Source organism: Carcharhinus amblyrhynchos, chromosome 10 (assembly GCF_965287045.1).
Source record: "Carcharhinus amblyrhynchos chromosome 10, sCarAmb.v2.hapA, whole genome shotgun sequence".
Taxonomy (NCBI): Eukaryota; Metazoa; Chordata; class Chondrichthyes; order Carcharhiniformes; family Carcharhinidae; genus Carcharhinus; species Carcharhinus amblyrhynchos.
In genome coordinates, this window is record NC_137333.1 from 69,748,624 (window position 1) to 69,766,385 (window position 17,762).

Genomic DNA, 17,762 nt, shown 5'->3' on the forward strand with positions numbered 1-17,762 from the left:
GACCTGACCTTATTTACAATATATTTGGCACGGATAGGGAATTGGTTAATGGGCAAGAAGCATTGACAATCAGGGGATTTTTTTCAGGTGGAGTTTCACAGAGAACAGTGCTGGTACTGTAACTGTTTATAATATCCATTATTGACTTGAAGGAAAGAAGCGAATGTACTGTAGCCAAATTTGCAGATGATACAAAAATAGTTGAAAAAGTAAGTTGCGAGAGGAATGCAAACAGTTTACAAAGAGATATTGATAGTTTAAGTGGGCAAATAGAGCATTTTGAGGGAAAATGTGACGTTGCTCACTTTGGAGGGGAGACCAAAATCATAGAATCCCTACAGTGCAGAAAGAAGCAATTTGGTCCACCAAATTTGCACCAACTCTGACAGAGCATCCCACCCAGGCCCTATTCCTGTAACTCCACATATTTACCCTGCTAATCCCCCTAACCTACACATTTTGAGACACTAAAGGCCAATTTAGCATTGCCAATCCAGAGCACCCAGAGTAAATCCATGCAGATACAGGGAGAACGTACAAATTCCACACGGACAGTTACCCAAGGCTGGAATCCTTGGCTTTGTGAAGAGTCCCTGGCTTTGTGAAGTAGCAGTGCTATCCACTGTGCTGCGCCATCATGCCACAAACAGAATTATTTAAATAGAGAAAAACTGCAGAAAGCTGCAACAAAAAGGGACTTGGGGGTACTTGTGCATGGAATATAGAAAGCTAGAACACAGGTGCAGCAGGTAACCAAGAAGGCTAATGGAATGTTGGCCCTTATTTCAAGGGGGGAGTAGAGTTGGAGTAAAAGAGTAGGGACATCTTGCTAAAACTGTACAAGATATAGGTGAGACCACACTTGGCGAAATGTGAGCAGTTTTGAACTTATTTAAGGAAAGATATTTAATTGGAGGCAATTCAGAGAAGGTTCACTAGCATGATTCCCGGTCTGGAGGGATTGTCTTATGAGGATAGATTAAACAGATTGGGACTCCACATAGGAATTTAGAAGAATGAGAGGTGATCTCATTGAAATATCTAGGATTCTTAACGAGCTTGACATGGTAAATGCTGAGAGGATGTTTCTCCTCATGGGAGGGTGTAGGACCAGAGGGCATAGTCTCAGAATATGCCAATTTAAGGCTGTGAGGAGGAATCTCTTTTTTTCGAGTGTTTGGAGTCTTCAGAACTCCTTACCACAGAGAGCTGTGGGGGCATAGTGTTTGTGTATATTTAAAACTGAAATGGAATTTTGATCAGTAAAGAAATCAGGGGTTATGGAGAAAGGGCATGAGGAATGTCAGATCAGCCATGATTGTATTGAATGGTGGAACAAGGGATCAAATGGCTACTCCTGTTTCTATTTCTTATGGTCATTTGGACCACCCTTCTCCATTCCTTTCCCACCATCAACCCCCATCGCAGCTTAACTGCCCTTCCCTATTTCCCTCCTGATCCATGCAATCTGAGACTTGTACTGTTCCCAAATCAACCAATCAGAGGCTGGATTCTGAAAAACTCATTATATAGGTCAGCCTGGCCTGCAGAACCCCAGGGAGGCTCTCAGGGAACCCAGTTTGGAAACTCCTGTGCTAGGCATTTCAACGTCAACCACATTGCTGTGGATCTGGAGTCATGCATATGCCAGACCAACTCAAGAACACTGCTGCCATCTGACTTTGAATGGACCTACCTCATTAAGTTGATCTTTCTCTACGCTCTAGCTGTGACTATACATTCTGTGCTCTCTCCTTTCCTTCTCTCCTTCTCTATGATGTGCTTTGTTTGTTTACTGTGCAAGAAATCATACTTTTCACTGTATACTAATACTTTGACAATAAATCAAAACAAAGACCTGGGAAGGACAGCAGGCTTCCTTCCCTAAATGACATTAGTGAACCAGTTGGGTTTTATAGACATTTAATTCCAGGGTTTCCATTGAATTCAAATGTCACCATCAGCCGAAGGGGATTCAAACCTGGGTCATAAGAACATAAGAACATAAGAACATAAGAAATAGGAGCAGGAGTAGGCCATCTGGCCCTTCGAGCCTGCCCCGCCATTCAATAAGATCATGGCTGATCTGTCGTGGCTCAGTTCCACTTTCCCGCCCTCTCCCCATAACCCTTAATCCCCTCTCTTATCAAAAACCCATCAACCCGCTTCTTAAAAATATTTAGCGAGGCAGCCTCCACCACTTCAACGGGCAGAGAATTCCAGAGATTCACCACCCTTTGAGTGAAGAAGTTCCTCCTCAACTCCGTTCTGAACTGCCCCCCCTTTATCTTGAGGCTGTGCCCCCTAGTCCTACTGTCTTTTTTGAGCGGGAAGAGTCTTTCCACCTCTATCCTATCCATCCCATTCATCATCTTATACGTCTCAATGAGATCTCCCCTCATTCTTCTAAACTCTAACGAGTACAAGCCTAGTTTATTCAGCCTCTCCTCATAGCTCAACCCCCTCAACTCCGGTATCAGCCTAGTAAACCTCCTCTGCACTCCCTCCAAGGCCAAAATATCCTTGCGCAGGTGCGGCGCCCAAAACTGCACACAGTACTCCAGCTGCGGCCTCACCAATGCCCTATACAGCTGCAGCAAGACCTCCCTACTTTTATATTCAATCCCCCTCGCTATGAAGGCCAGCATCCCATTCGCCTTCCTGACCACCTGCATTTCCCAGAGCATTTCCTCTGACTTCTGGATTGCTAATCTAGTGACAATACCACACCATCAACACCAATAAAATGCTGTTTACTGTCCAGGAATCTAGTTGGGAATCTCGAGGTGGACTCAGCACTTTTATCTTGTTGATTGCTAACCAACCTTGTCTTTTGCATTCATGTACTTGGCAATGCCATCATTGGGAAATATTTATTTATTAAAGTCACAAATAGGCTTACATAATCACTGCAATGAAGATACTGCAAAAATCCCCTCGCCACACTCCAGCATCTGTTTGTGTACACTAAGGGAGAATTTTAGCATGGCCAATGCATCTAACCAGCGTATCTTTCAGACTGTGGGAGGAAACATAAGAACATAAGAAATAGGAGCAGGAGTAGGCCATCTAGCCCTTTTGAGCCTGCCCCGCCATTCAATAAGATCATGGCTGATCTGTCGTGGCTCAGTTCCACATTCCCACCCTCTCCCCATAACCCTTAATCCCCTCTCTTATCAAAAACCCATCAACCCGCGTCTTAAAAATATTTAGCGAGGTAGCCTCCACCACTTCAACGGGCAGAGAATTCCAGAGATTCACCACCCTTTCAGTGAAGAAGTTCCTCCTCAACTCCGTTCTAAACCTCCCCCCCTTTATCTTGAGGCTGTGCCCCCTAGTCCTTCTATCCCTTCTGAGCAGGAAGAGTCTCTCCACCTCTATCCTATCCATCCCATTCATCATCTTATACGTCTCAATGAGATCTCCCCTCATTCTTCTAAACTCTAACGAGTACAAGCCTAGTTTATTCAGCCTCTCCTCATAGCTCAACCCCCTCAACTCCGGCATCAGCCTAGTAAACCTCCTCTGCACTCCCTCCAAGGCCAAAATATCCTTGCGTAAGTGCGGCGCCCAAAACTGCACACAGTACTCCAGCTGTGGCCTCACCAATGCCCTATACAGCCGCAGCAAGACCTCCCTACTTTTACATTCAATCCCCCTTGCTATGAAGGCCAGCATCCCATTCGCCTTCCTGACCACCTGCTGCACCTGCAAGCTGGGTTTTTGCGACTCATGCACAAGGACCCCGAGGTCCCTCTGCACCGTCGCCTGCTGCAGTTTTTCTCCACGTAAGTAATAGTCCTTCCTACCATTATTCCTACCAAAGTGGACCACCTCGCACTTGCCAACATTAAATTCCATTTGCCATTTCCTGGCCCATTCGCCCAGCCTATCTAGATCCTTCTGTAGACTCTCCACACCCTCTGCACAATTTGCCGTTCCACCAATCTTGGTGTCATCAGCAAATTTCGACACCCTACACTCGGTTCCCTCCTCCAGATCATCTATATAAATGGTAAGTAGCTGAGGCCCCAGCACCGACCCCTGGGGCACTCCACTAGTCACCAGCCGCCAATCCGAATAGCACCCATTGACCCCCACTCTCTGCCTCCTATTTGACAACCAATCCTCTATCCACGCTAACACCCTACCCCCAGCTCCATGTCCCCTGACCTTCTGCAATACTGGAGCACCCGGAGGAAATCCACGCACATACCGGGGAGAATGTGCAGAATCTGCACAGACAGTGACCCAAGCTGGGAATCGAACCCAGGTCCCTGGTGCTTTGATGCAGCAGTGCTAACCATTGTATCACCACGCCACCCTTGAGGATGAGGCATAAACATCCTCATCCAACTAGTTCTGGAGCACAAGTCTTTCTCTTGAGAAACCCACCATCACAGATACTAGTTTTCAGTTAATTTGAATCGTTATCAAGGAACAACCTGGATGCAGCAAAGGATATGGGCCTTGACAACATCTCACCAGTAGTGTTGAAGATTGCTGTAGAACTATTTACATGGGGATATTCATGGAATCTACCACTATTCATGACTGTGTCGGCGCTCAAAAGATATTCAGACACCGTTTGCAAGTGATGGATCCTTTATTGCCTTGTTATCGATAATGAGAAGAGAACTGGAAAATTCCTAAGGCTTCTTCAGTCTACTCAGCTCAATTGTTTACAGTCAGCCTTTTTTATAGGGCATTTCATAGAATCATAGAGCCCTACAGTGCAGAAAGAGGCCCTTCGGCCCATCGAGTCTGCACCAAACACAATCCCACCCAGGCTGTATCCCCCTATCCTTACATATTATACCTACTAATCCCTCTCACCTACACATCCCTGGACACTAAGGGGCAATTTCTTAGCATGGCCAATAAACCTAACCTGCACATCTTTGGCCTGTGGGAGGAAACTGGAGTACCCAGAGGAAACCCATGCAGGCATGAGGAGGATGTGCAAACTCCATACAGACAGTGACCCAAATCGGGAATTGAACCCAGGGCCCTGGAGTTATGAAACAGCTGTGCTACCTTACAACTTTTAGTAAAGATGATTGTTTCGAGTCACACACACCAGTAAATTATTTATTTATATGAAGAGGTAGGCCTGAGACAATAGCCATTTAATCGCATCCTGTCGGTAATGTCATAATCTGTAGTGGCAGATGGATGGAATGTCCATTCGGACAATGGTCACTTAATCATGTCTTTCTTACAATTTTGGTATTGTTAGCAAGATATTCAGCTGTGTCCTGTTGATAGATATAGTGAAACATCCACCTTTGCCGGCGCTGTTTAACACAGTGGTTAGCACTGCTGCTTCACATCAACAGGGTTCAGTTTCTAGTTTGGGTCACTGTATGTGTGGAGTTTGTGTGTTCTCCCCACATCTGCATGGGTTTCCTCTGGGTGCTCCAGTTTCCTCCCACATTCTAAAAGGCATGCTAGTTAGGTGCGTTGACCCAAACAGGCAGCAGACTACAGCGACTAAGGGAATTTCACAGTAAACACCGTTGCAGTGTTAGGTAAGCCTTATTTGTGACTAATAAATAAACTTTATCTATTTCATGTACATGTGGAGACGGCCAGTCTACAGTGAGGGTGCTGTAGCTGTTACGCTGATTTTCCTGGACCCCATAAAGACACTGTGCTGAGTTCAGTCTCCTCTCCCACAACTGGATGTGCAGGATTGTAGAGTTTTGATCTGACCTGGTGGTTATGATATCACTTAGCACTCAGGATAACAAACTGCTTCTGCTGTTAAGCATGCAAGTCGTCCTGTGTTGTAGTTTCACCAGGTTGCCAAGTCATTTTTAGTTCTGCCTAGTGTTGCTCTTGATATAAAAACAGAAAAATCTAAAAAATTCCAGCAAGTCTGACTTCTCTCTCCACAATTGCTTAGGCCTAATGTGTCAAGTCAGGATGATCCTTTGTCACAGAATCTTCTGAGTCATCCAGATTTGAGATGTTACCTCTATTCTTTCCCCACAGATGCTGTCAGACCTGCTGAGATTTACCAGCATTCTCTGTTTTTATTTCAGATTCCAGCATCCAGTCTTTTGCTTTTATTTGCTCTTAATGTGCTCGTTCGTCTATCCTGCTCACTGATCCCTGGTTTGATTATAATAGTAGGTGAGGGATATGTTAGTCCATGAAGTTGTAGGTTATAGTGTAATACAATTCTGCTACTAATGGCCCAGAACATAGATATCCAGTTTTGATCTGTTATGTTCTGAATCTTTCCCATTTAGTGCAGTGGCTGTGCATAAAATATAGAGGAGGATATCTGTCTGTGCTTGTGAAGGTGGGGCTTTGTGCTATTGTTATGATTGGATGAATATGCAACAGATAGTTTGGTATGGGCAAAGTCCTTTCTCAGTACCTGTTGTAAGCCCAGTCTAGCAGCTATGTTTTTCATGCCCAGTCTACCTCAGATTACACTAGGAAGGCAAGGTATCGCTGAAAATTGAGCAACAAATGAAGCTAATTGTTTCATGCTCCTTCTATCCAGTAGCAACACAAGTGGCATTCATCACTAACAATGTGCTGCCCTCAAGGCAAAAAGACTTTCCGCTTATTGCACAAATGAATATGGTATATAAATTTCATTGCCAGTGTAGAACATAGAACATTACAGCGCAGTACAGGCCCTTCGGCCCTCGATGTTGTGCCGACCAGTGGAACCAATCTAATGATCCTCTAACCTAAACTATTCCAATGCTATCCATATGCCTATCCACAGACCATTTGAACGCCCTTAAAGTTGGCGAGTTCACAACTGCTGCAGGCAGGGCATTCCACGACCTTACTACCCTCTGAGTGTGATGCCTGGTATGTAGCCATGCATCCCAGAGACTGGTGCATCATATCAAACCGCTTGTCCCTTCTATTGTTTGTAATGGGCAAGGTACAGATTGTATCCAACCAGCCCATGCTTGCAAAATTCAAAACATAGCATTCTGTGAGTGGATGCAGTTCTGTGAGTGGATAATATTGGCTAAATAATCCTCAATGTACTAAGATTTACACTGGCGTCCAATTTAAGATTGGCTTGCATATTAATATGTAGGGCGCTATATTTTGCATAATGGAAGAACGTGTACACACATTGCACCTTTTCTGTTCAATAAACTAAGTGACAACGGCCTCAGCTATTTACCATTTATATAGATGATCTGGAGGAGGGAACCGAGTGTAGGGTGTCGAAATTTGCTGATGACACCAAGATTGGGGGAAAGGCAAATTGTGCGGAGGGTGTGGAGAGTCTGCAGAAGGATCTAGATAGGCTGGGCGAATGGGCCAGGAAATGGCAAATGGAATTTAATGTCGGCAAGTGTGAGGTGGTCCACTTTGGTAGGAAGAATGGTAGGAAGGACTATTACTTACGTGGCGAAAAACTGCAGCAGGCGACGGTGCAGAGGGACCTCGGGGTCCTTGTGCATGAGTCGCAAAAACCCAGCCTGCAGGTGCAGCAGGTGGTCAGGAAGGCGAATGGGATGCTGGCCTTCATAGCGAGGGGGATTGAATATAAAAGTAGGGAGGTCTTGCTGCAGCTGTATAGGGCATTGGTGAGGCCGCAGCTGGAGTACTGTGTGCAGTTTTGGGCGCCGCACCTGCGCAAGGATATTTTGGCCTTGGAGGGAGTGCAGAGGAGGTTTACTAGGCTGATACCGGAGTTGAGGGGGTTGAGCTATGAGGAGAGGCTGAATAAACTAGGCTTGTACTCGTTAGAGTTTAGAAGAATGAGGGGAGATCTCATTGAGACGTATAAGATGATGAATGGGATGGATAGGATAGAGGTGGAAAGACTCTTCCCGCTCAAAAAAGACAGTAGGACTAGGGGGCACAGCCTCAAGATAAAGGGGGGGCGGTTCAGAACGGAGTTGAGGAGGAACTTCTTCACTCAAAGGGTGGTGAATCTCTGGAATTCTCTGCCCGTTGAAGTGGTGGAGGCTGCCTCGCTAAATATTTTTAAGAAGCGGGTTGATGGGTTTTTGATAAGAGAAGGGATTAAGGGTTATGGGGAGAGGGCGGGAAAGTGGAACTGAGCCACGACAGATCAGCCATGATCTTATTGAATGGCGGGGCAGGCTCGAAGGGCCAGATGGCCTACTTCTGCTCCTATTTCTTATGTTCTTATGTTCTTATTCTTCAAGGCAAGTCAAGCTGCCTGATTTAAATTTCAAACAATGCTTGGCAGATAATCGTCAGTCACCATAAATTGGTGCATTCTCCAAGGCAACGCCTTGTGCACTCTCATCTCATTTAGTATAAATTTGTTGTTTCCCTTGCATTGGTATTCCTGTGAATTGTCCTGATGAATGCAAGACTAAAAGATTTGATAAAATGTCTCCTTTTTTTCCTTTCCACCTGTTCCTTAAGACCTTTGAATAAAAAGGCTTATTAGTGTTGCCCAGTCCTAGACTCCCCAAGCGGAAACAGCTTCTCTTAGCTACTCTTATCCATTCATCCTAATATCTAGAAAACATCAAATCACTGTTTTGAAATTCTTACTTTATCTAATCTCTCCAAATGTGACTATTGGAGTCCAGATTAACATCACTGTGCTCCCTCCAAGCCCAATGCATCCTTCCTAATGTTAGGAGCCTGTAAGTATTCCAGGTGTGCTCTAACTAGGATTTCCTTTATATGAAGCATGACGTTTATCCCCTTTTAGTCTTCTAACAGTAGAAGTTAGCATTTCATTAACTTTTTTTTGATTGTTTTCTCTACCCGTACTTGATATTTAATGATCTATGTATCTGGGCTGCCAATGTTTCTCACGTTCTACTATTTAGAAATTACCCAGTTCTACTCTTTACAAATGGATGAACTCATATTCGCTGACATAGACAAAAATGATGCAAATAGTTTTTAATCTCTTACTTAACAACATCTCTTTTTAATGTTATGCTCCTATCTATGTTTCTTATAGCCCTTCATGGTAAATTTGTAAAGAGTGTGCTAGGAGACAGGCGACTATGCCGAAGTGATACAGAGACCGATTTAAGTAGCAAATTGGATGTATATGTTAAGCTTTGGTAAGAGCTTTTCAGTATTAACTATCAATTTAAGAATCAAAATCAGATATAGTACTAATCTTCAAATAATTTAGGCTAGCTTGTTAAAGAACTGCCTGAAGTGGCAGTTATCTTTCATCAACTGAGTAAGACAGACACTGAAAGGATTGCAAATTCAGTTCGCATGGGAGTTTGATGCCCAGTGGAGAGGTGTGGTATACATAGGAATTAAAGGTTAATTCGGTAAGTGATAAATGAAGCCAACTAAATAACATAAGTAACAATGGCCAGACAGGTGTTGTGTTGCAGCAGTGGAATGTGGGAGCTTTTGGGCACCAAGATGATCTATGACAAACACATCTGCAGAAAGTATAAGCAACTAGACTCATTCTGGGTCAGGACTATTGGTCTGGAACCCAACCTACAGACACTGCACAATATAAGGGAAGGGGAGAAATTTTTGTTCCAGAAGACCGTCATGACTCTTAGAAAAGGCTTGTCTGTTTTGGTCAAGCGTGAGGAGCAGGAGGACGTGACTGCGTGAGGTAAGTAAAGGGACTAAGCAGACAGTAGTGGAGGAGTCTCTCTCTCTTACAATTGTCAAACAGATTTAAGGTGTTCATAACCTTTGTGGTTGAAAGCAAAGTCTGCAAGGTGGATGAGCAGGTTTTCCATGGTACCATTGCACAGGAAGCTATTCAGGTGGGAGAGCAAACAGGAATGTAGTGCTGGCAGGGAACGACATGGTGAGGGGGATTAACACTGTTCTCTGCAGCAAAGAGCAAGACCCCAGTTTGGCACATCTGCTCAAGTCTAGCGAGGAACTTGCAGTGAGAGGGGAAGGCTCCAGTCATCATGGTCTATGTAGGTGCCAATGACATATGCAGGACAAGGAAGGAGATTCATAGTTGATATGAGAGGTCAGCTACCAAATTGAGAAGCAGAACCTTAAAGATAATCTCTGGATTATCACCTGCGCCTTATGAAAATTGGCATAGGGCAAATAAGATTAGTCTGAAAGCCATGCTGGTTAGGTGCATTGACCTGAACAGACACCGGAGTGGCGACTATAGAGGAATTTCACAGTAACCTCATTAAAGTTTATTTATTAGTCACAAGTAAGGCTTACATTAACAATGTAATGTAAGTGTCAATGTAAGCTTTACTTGAGACAAATAAATCGACTTTAAAACGTTTAAGATTAGGGAAATTAATATGTGATTCAAAGACTGGTGTGGGGGACATGTGTTCTGATTTGTCAGGAACTGACACTAGTAAAAGTGGGGGCTGCACTGTTGGAATTTTGAACACCTGAACGATGCTGGGACAAGTATTCTTGTGACTCGCATAAGTAGGGAAGCAGAGAGGCCTTTAAACTAAACAAGGATGAAGGATCAAGCTTGGGTAGATGCAGCTAATCAAGGGATAGATTCAAGTAAGGAGACCATAATAGTAAGAGGGGAAATAAGGGTTACAAAATAGCTGGAAGAGGCAGAGATAAAACATAAGAATAAACCAATAGTCAAGACTAGATGTTGCAAAGATAACAAAGACAAGGCTCTGTCTCTGAACGTGCATGGACCTCTTAACAAAATAAATTAATTGATGGCACTGTTTTGAAATAAAGAAATATAATCTGAGCCATTACAGAATATGGCTGCAGGACAACAAGGATTGTGTCTTAAGTATTGAGAAGTATATAACATTCAAGAAGAATAGCTATCAAGGTAAAAGTGGAGGAGTAGCGCTGTTGATCAAGGATGGCGTTAGTGCAATAGTGAGAGATGACCTCAATTCCTGAGGTCAGGATATAGAATCAGGTGGAAATGAGGAATAGTAATAAAGGAGGCTCTAATAGGAGTGGTCTACAGGCTCCCTAGTGTTATATACAATGTAGTACAAACTATGCATGAAGAAGTATTGAATGCTTGTGATAAAGGAATGGCAATAATCATGGGTGATTTTAATCTGCATACAAACTCGCAAAATCAGATAGGCACTAGCAGCTTGGATGAGGTGTTTATGGTGTTCCATCCGGAGAGTTACAGCAGCACATTCTGGAATTAACCTGAGAGCAGGTTAAACTTGGTATTGTGCAATATGACAAGATCAATTAACGACCTTGGAGTGAAGGTACCCGTAAGTAGCAGCAGTGTTAATATAACTGAATTTTCCATCCAGTTTGAAAAGGACAAGAGTGCATTGGAATGAGTATTCTAAACTTAAATAAGGGCATGAAGGATGAACTTGCTGAAGTGAACGAGGATATTTGACTAGTGTATTGATCAATAGAGAAGCAGTGGTAGATATTTAAAGGGATGTTTCAGAATAAGTGTATGTCTACTACAGAGAGAAATTCTAAGGAGGGGCCCACCAACCGTGGTAAAGGAGAAAATCAAATTTGAGGAAAAAGTACAAAACTGTGCAAAGATGAGTGGCAGGTCAGATGATTGGCCAGAATATAAAGAATGGTCAAGAATGACTGAAAGGTTACTGAGGAGAAATTAATTAGAGGCAGCTAGCTGAAAATGTAAAAATGATGGCAAGAGTTGCTACAGGTACCTAAAAAGAAAAAGAGTCAGTAAAGTGAGTATTGTGCTGTTGGACAGTGACAATGGGGAGTTAATAGTAGATAATAAAGAAATGGTGAATGAAATGAACAAATATTTTATTTCTCCCTTGACTCTAGAGGAAACCAAAGACATTCTTGTTTCAGACATGTTTCTGATAGACAAGGGAATTAAGGGTTATGGGGAGAAAGCGGGAAAGTGGAACTGATCCACTTCGGATCAGCCATGATCTTGTTGAATGGCAGGGCAGGCTCGAGGGGCTAGATGGCCTACTCCTGCTCCTATTTCTTAAAGAAATGTTCTTATTCCAGTAATACTTGTAAATCAAGAGGTAGAAGGGAAATTTTATAGTATGGCTATCTACCTATTGATACCTCATGGAGTTGCATAGTAGCACAATGCCTCACAGCACCAGGGATCTGGGTTCAATTCAATCTTTGAGTGACTGTCTTTGTGGAGTTTGCACATTCTCCCCATGTCTACATAGGTTTCCTCCAGGTGCTTCAGTTTCCTCCCACAGTCCAAAGATGTGCAACTTAGGTGGATTGGCCATGCTAAGTTGTCCTTTAGTGTTCAGGGAAACATGGGTTGAGTGGATTGGCAATGGTAAATTCATGGTTACAGGAATGGGGCAAAGGGGCAGCTGTTCTTTTAGAGAGTCTACCGAGACTCAATGGGCTGAATGACTACTTTCTGCACTGAAGGGATGCTATGATTCTATGAACTCAAGGCCAAGTGCATTGTCAAGTGCAGTTGGGTTAGAAAATGAGGGATAGGACTCTTTAAAGTTTTACATTATATACATATTTTTGGTTTTTTTCATTATAAACATCTGTGTAAACATTTAGAATGGAAACTGTGTAATTACATCCTCCTGCCAGTTTTGGTCCTCCATTACCAAAGTATTATAGAAGTGATATTTTATGAAGAACTCAAGAAAATATCTCTGGAAAGGCTAGAAAAACAACTTCGCTTACTTGTCTGTGACATTATGTTAAATGTGGGTTGTAGTTCTTTGTCCCAAATGGTGGCAACACCCATTTTACGATTACTTATTGTATATATTGTTGTGTAAATCCTGCACACTTTAAGCAAGTAAAAGCTAGCAGTGACTTAAGACATTGGGATATTGAATTTTGCTCTCTTCTTTGAAATTGCAAAACAGTTTTTAAAGTTGTTCAACGTGCTTTAAATTATGGCAATTTTATTATGAAATGAAGCCAAGTTCCTGCGCAGTATCTTCTCTAACCTTGATATCTAGCCAGGTTTTCAGTATCATGCCCAGAACTATGAACAGAATTTTGCCTCCACAGGATCCCTCTTCCAAATTTGATGAGTAAGTTTATTTAACAGTTTAAAACTTAATGAGGAATAAATTGAAATAAATGTCAAGCAGGCAATAAAAAGTTCCATTCTACTGGTAGGACTTTATCACCTAGTCACATCTCAAACTTGACTATTTGTTCTGTGAACAAACTGCAAATCCAAACATGTCTTCATGAAAAAAGTTGTGTAATGCCACCTCATACTGAAATTATTTAACTGGTTTCAGAATAACAGATAACTTAAAAACAGATACTGGTTTGAGTAAGTCACAGTATTTTTCTTAACTGTTAGTTAGTTACTGTTCAGTATAAAATAATTCCAAAGTATACTCAAACAAGTTATCTCACTTGGGCAGGTGTACCATGGCTATTTTTACTGACTGTGTGGTGGTTCTGAATGTGAAGGAATTGCCAATAACAGAGAAAAACAAGTTGAAGACTGCTATTAAGAACAACGATGGAATAATTTCCTATCTCGTCAATCGACAGGTATGACTTAGATTACCATATATATTTGCCTGCACTAATATTAATACTTGTTATGCACTTATTATGGTACAATCCTATTTTGATTACTTTCAGGATATTTAACGCAAAATTGTATTTTGATTCATTTAATTAAACTAAAGTCCAAAACAAAATTGAATTTGATCAGAACTTCCTAATTACAGCTGTTTTGAATAGTGCTTGCAGTTACATGATGTTTAGCCGTGTCACAATTGCTTTTATAATTTAGACGTGGAATATTTATTTCTGCACCAGTTACATTGTCCCATGCTCAGTGCTATAAGCAAGATGTCAGTTTGGCTCCTTAATGAGTCAACCGACACTATTAGCCTTGAGCCCATTGCAGTTTAGTGCTCATTTGGGAATTTCCTGACTTTACCATGGCCTCTGAAGAGCTCTCCGCAAATCCTGTCAGGTTTGCCAGTAGCACCCAGGGTAGTCGAACTCTATCTGATTGAGAGACCTGGCATTTGGAAGGGGCTAGAGGGACACAGACCCCCATTATCCCAACAGAAAGCCATAGACTCCCATTGACCTAACAGAATCTCAGCCAACATTTCGGGTCGATGACCTTTTCTTAGAACTGGACATGGCGCTTGTTCACATGTAAAAATCTGATTTTCTTCCACAATGCCCAAGTACACACAAAAATGTGTTCCATCATATGTGCAATGCATTGTAAATGATAACTGTGATACTACACTTCCTCCATATCCACTCCTGACCCACCCCCTGGTGAAATTGTCAAATAATTCACTGTAAAATTAAGCAACCAGAGATGATATAATGCAAGGCAAGTTATCTTATAACTGTAATACACTTGAAATCTCAATAGCTTACTGGACTGGTCATGATTATTTTGAAATATAATTGCTTCAGAAATCAGTACTTTTGTTTCTTTTTACAGTGTACTCACGTTGTCGCATCTGACCTCAATACCATAAGTTCTTGCAGACTGAAAGCCATTCAGAAATATAATATTCCTGTTGTAAATCTGGATTATATACCTAGCTGCGTTCAAGAAGGTAAACTTTTGGATGTCGGCTGCTACAAACCATGTGAACCAACACTTTGTATAAATGATGATGATGGTAGGTACACTATGAAAAGTGGTCTGTAACTAAGTAACTTGTGGGACTCAGTTGTAACGATTGCCTAGGACTGGTGAGAATTTCACCAAGGCTGCACACCAAATTTTAGGTTCCTCGAGCTATGTTAGCAGGGTATCGTCAAAATTTCAGTCAATACAAAGACTCAAAAGTCAGTGTCCCAATTTAAAGATGTATCTTTTATTTGACCAGCAAATCACAGGGAGAGATTGTCGGAGAGTCTTAGGCTCCTCCAGACATGGAGCAGCCTGACATCTATAATAAACTCTGACACAGTTTAAGATAGATCAATTATACATTTTCTTGTCAAATTCTCCCACCTTTTATTAACTTTGAATCAACCATCTTCAATACGCTTATCATTAATAACATCAGTCACATTCTTTAGCCAATTGCATTTTACATTCTGACATGATGGGATTTCATTGATCCGTGAAATCCGGGTGCTTCCTCCCCATATTGCTGACTCAACTTTGTCTATTGCCTAGCAACTTCAGACGCTAAGGTCAAAGTTAACATTCCCACCATTTTCCTCCATGTCACTGGCCACTGCTGACCTCATTGCAGCCTTGGTTCAAACATGGACAAAAGGTGAGATGAGAATAACTGCCTTTGATATTGAGTCAGCATTTGACTGAGCATGGCATCAAGAAGTCCGAGCAAAATTGAAATCAATGGGAATCGGGAAACCCTCCGCTGATTCAAATCATACCTGGCACAAAGGAAAATGATGGTGGTTGTTGGAGGTCAGTCATCTTGACTCCAGGACATCACTGCGGGAATTCCTCAAGGTAGTATGCGAGGCCATAACATCTTCAGCTCCTTCATCAATGATCTTTCTTCCACCAGAAGATCAGAAGTAGGGATGTCCACTAAGAATTACACAATGTTCATCACCATTCCTGACTTAGTCTATGTCCATGTCCAAATGCAGCCAGATCTGGACAATATCCGGACTTGGGCTGACAAGTAACGTTTGTACCACACAAGTGATCGGCAATGATCCTCTCCAACAAGAGAAAATCTAACCATTGCCCCTTGATGTTCAGTGGCATTACCATCACTGAATCCCCACAATCAACATCCTAAGAATGACCTTTGACCAGAAACTGAACTGGCATAGCCATATAAATACAAGAACAGGTCAAAGGCTAGGAAACCTGTGGTGATTCACTCCAGCTTTTGACTCCCCAAAGCGTGTCCACAGTCTGTAAGACACAATTTGGGGTGTGATGGAATACTCTCCACTTGTCAGGATGAGTGCAGCTCAGCAACAACAGTCAAGGAGCTTAACACCATCCAGGAAAAAGCAGCCCACTTGATTGCTATCCCTTCCACAAATATTGAATCCGTCCACAACCAACGCACAGTGGCAGCAGTGTGTGCCGTCTGCAAGATACACTGCAGGAACTCACCAACCTTCCAGACCCATGGGCAGCAGACACTTGAAAATGCCATCGCCTGGAGGTTCCACTCCTAATCACTCACTGTCCTGACTTGGAAATATATCACTGTTTCGCCATTGCTGAAGGGTCAAAATACTGTAATTCCCCCCCTAACAGTTGTGTACCTACACCTCAGGGACTGCAAGTTCAAGAAGGCAGCTCACCACCACCTTTTAGGGGCATTGAGGAATGCACAATAAATGCCACCCTAACCAGTGATGCACACAACTGGTAAATGAATTTTTTAAGAAAGAATATCAGTGCATTAACTTATTGCAAAGGAGTGAGAGTGGCACATGTCCAAGAATAAATACAAATCAGTGTATAAATGCAAAAGAGAGTTGTGCGTGTGTTGCGTACATGTGCATGTGAACCTGCATTCTTTTCACTATGTAATAGGGGGCATAATTTCATAGTTTTCCAGATAATGCAAAGCTTGGAAATGTAATAACTGATGCAGACTTCAGGAGAATATAGGCAGCCTGATGAAATGGCAGATTAAAAACAAAAGTATATTGATGTACTTTGGAAGAAAAATTTAGTATAGGCGATATGAATGGAAAGGAACAATTTTAAAGTTTGTGCAGGAACAAAATGATCATTGAATGTGAGGGATAACTTGATACAATTGATTTTTTTAAAGGAGCTAATCCTTGGCTTTGCAAATGTCAGCGCAGAATACAAACATATGGCAGTTCTTCTAGTGTATATAAATCGTTAGACCGCAAGGTCGCACCGCAACTTGACTTGGATATATATCACCATTCCCTCATTGTTGCTTTGTCAAAATCCTAGAATATCCAGGGGCATAAATTATGCAGAAAGACTAGAGAAGATGGAATTATTTTCCACTCAAAATGACTTGCACTTATATAGTGCCTTTCATGACCTGCAGGATGTTTCAAAATACTTTCCAGCCAACAAAGTACTTTTTTTCCAGTGTAGTTATAGTTGTAGGAAATCAGACAGCTAGTTTGTACAGCAGGCTCCCACAAACTGTAATGTAGTAATTACCAGATGATCTGCTTTTGGGATATAGGTTGAGAGGTAAAATTCAGCCAAAGTCCCACCATATGATTCTTTAGCCTTTCTTCAGAATTGTATTGTGGGTCTTTTATGTCAACCTGAGAGAACAGCCAGAGCCTCAGTTTAACATAATTGAATAATATGTAAAATATATGTTGCATTTTGATTTTATCCATCTAACTTTGTACTTCATACAAATGTTGTCCCAGTTTCAGTTCACATTTATGTGGATTCTCATTTCCTTGGAACATTGTCAGCTAATGAGATGCAGTGGTTAAAGTGCACCAAGAAAATACAATTCAGATTACCAGTGCAGCCCATGTATATTTTTACTGTTTCTGTTTGCTTTTGATTCTGCCTGTATAAAATTGGCCTCAGTTCTTGTATATCAGTTATTGCACTGAAATTATTATTTCCTGTTTTTCTGTCATTTTGGCCTAGTGATAGCAGTCTTGGTGTCCAAAAATTGTAAATTATGCCACATCCCAGGAATTTGTGCATGTAATCTAGGCTGCCATTTCAGTGCAGTAGTGAGCAAGAGTTCTAAGTGCTACCTTCACGTTGAGACATTAACATTTTACATAGAAGGATACTTGGCACTGTTTGAAGCAAAACACGGGAGGCATTACAGTTCAGCATTTATCAATTATTTAAAACTTCCAAAAACAGATTAGCTGATCACTTAGCCCATTGTTAATTGTGGAACCTTACTCTGTGCAAATTGTTTTCTGCACTTGCCTGTGCAATAGTGACT

At 42.0% G+C, this 17,762-nt stretch overlaps 1 protein-coding gene across 3 annotated transcripts in view; it reads left to right on the forward strand.

Moving 5' to 3' along the window:
* Positions 1-17,762, forward strand: part of parp4 (poly (ADP-ribose) polymerase family, member 4) — a 107,949-nt gene that overhangs the window by 918 nt on the left and 89,269 nt on the right. For 2 of the 3 annotated variants that reach the window (XM_080197295.1, XM_080197297.1), the window contains exons 2-4: positions 8,942-9,047; positions 13,278-13,410; positions 14,336-14,519. In XM_080197295.1, coding sequence (XP_080053421.1) covers positions 13,285-13,410; positions 14,336-14,519 — 310 coding nt within the window. In that variant the 5' untranslated portion in view covers positions 8,942-9,047; positions 13,278-13,284. The remainder of the gene's footprint in view (positions 1-8,941; positions 9,048-13,277; positions 13,411-14,335; positions 14,520-17,762) is intronic. The other variant, XM_080197296.1, reaches the window with a different exon arrangement.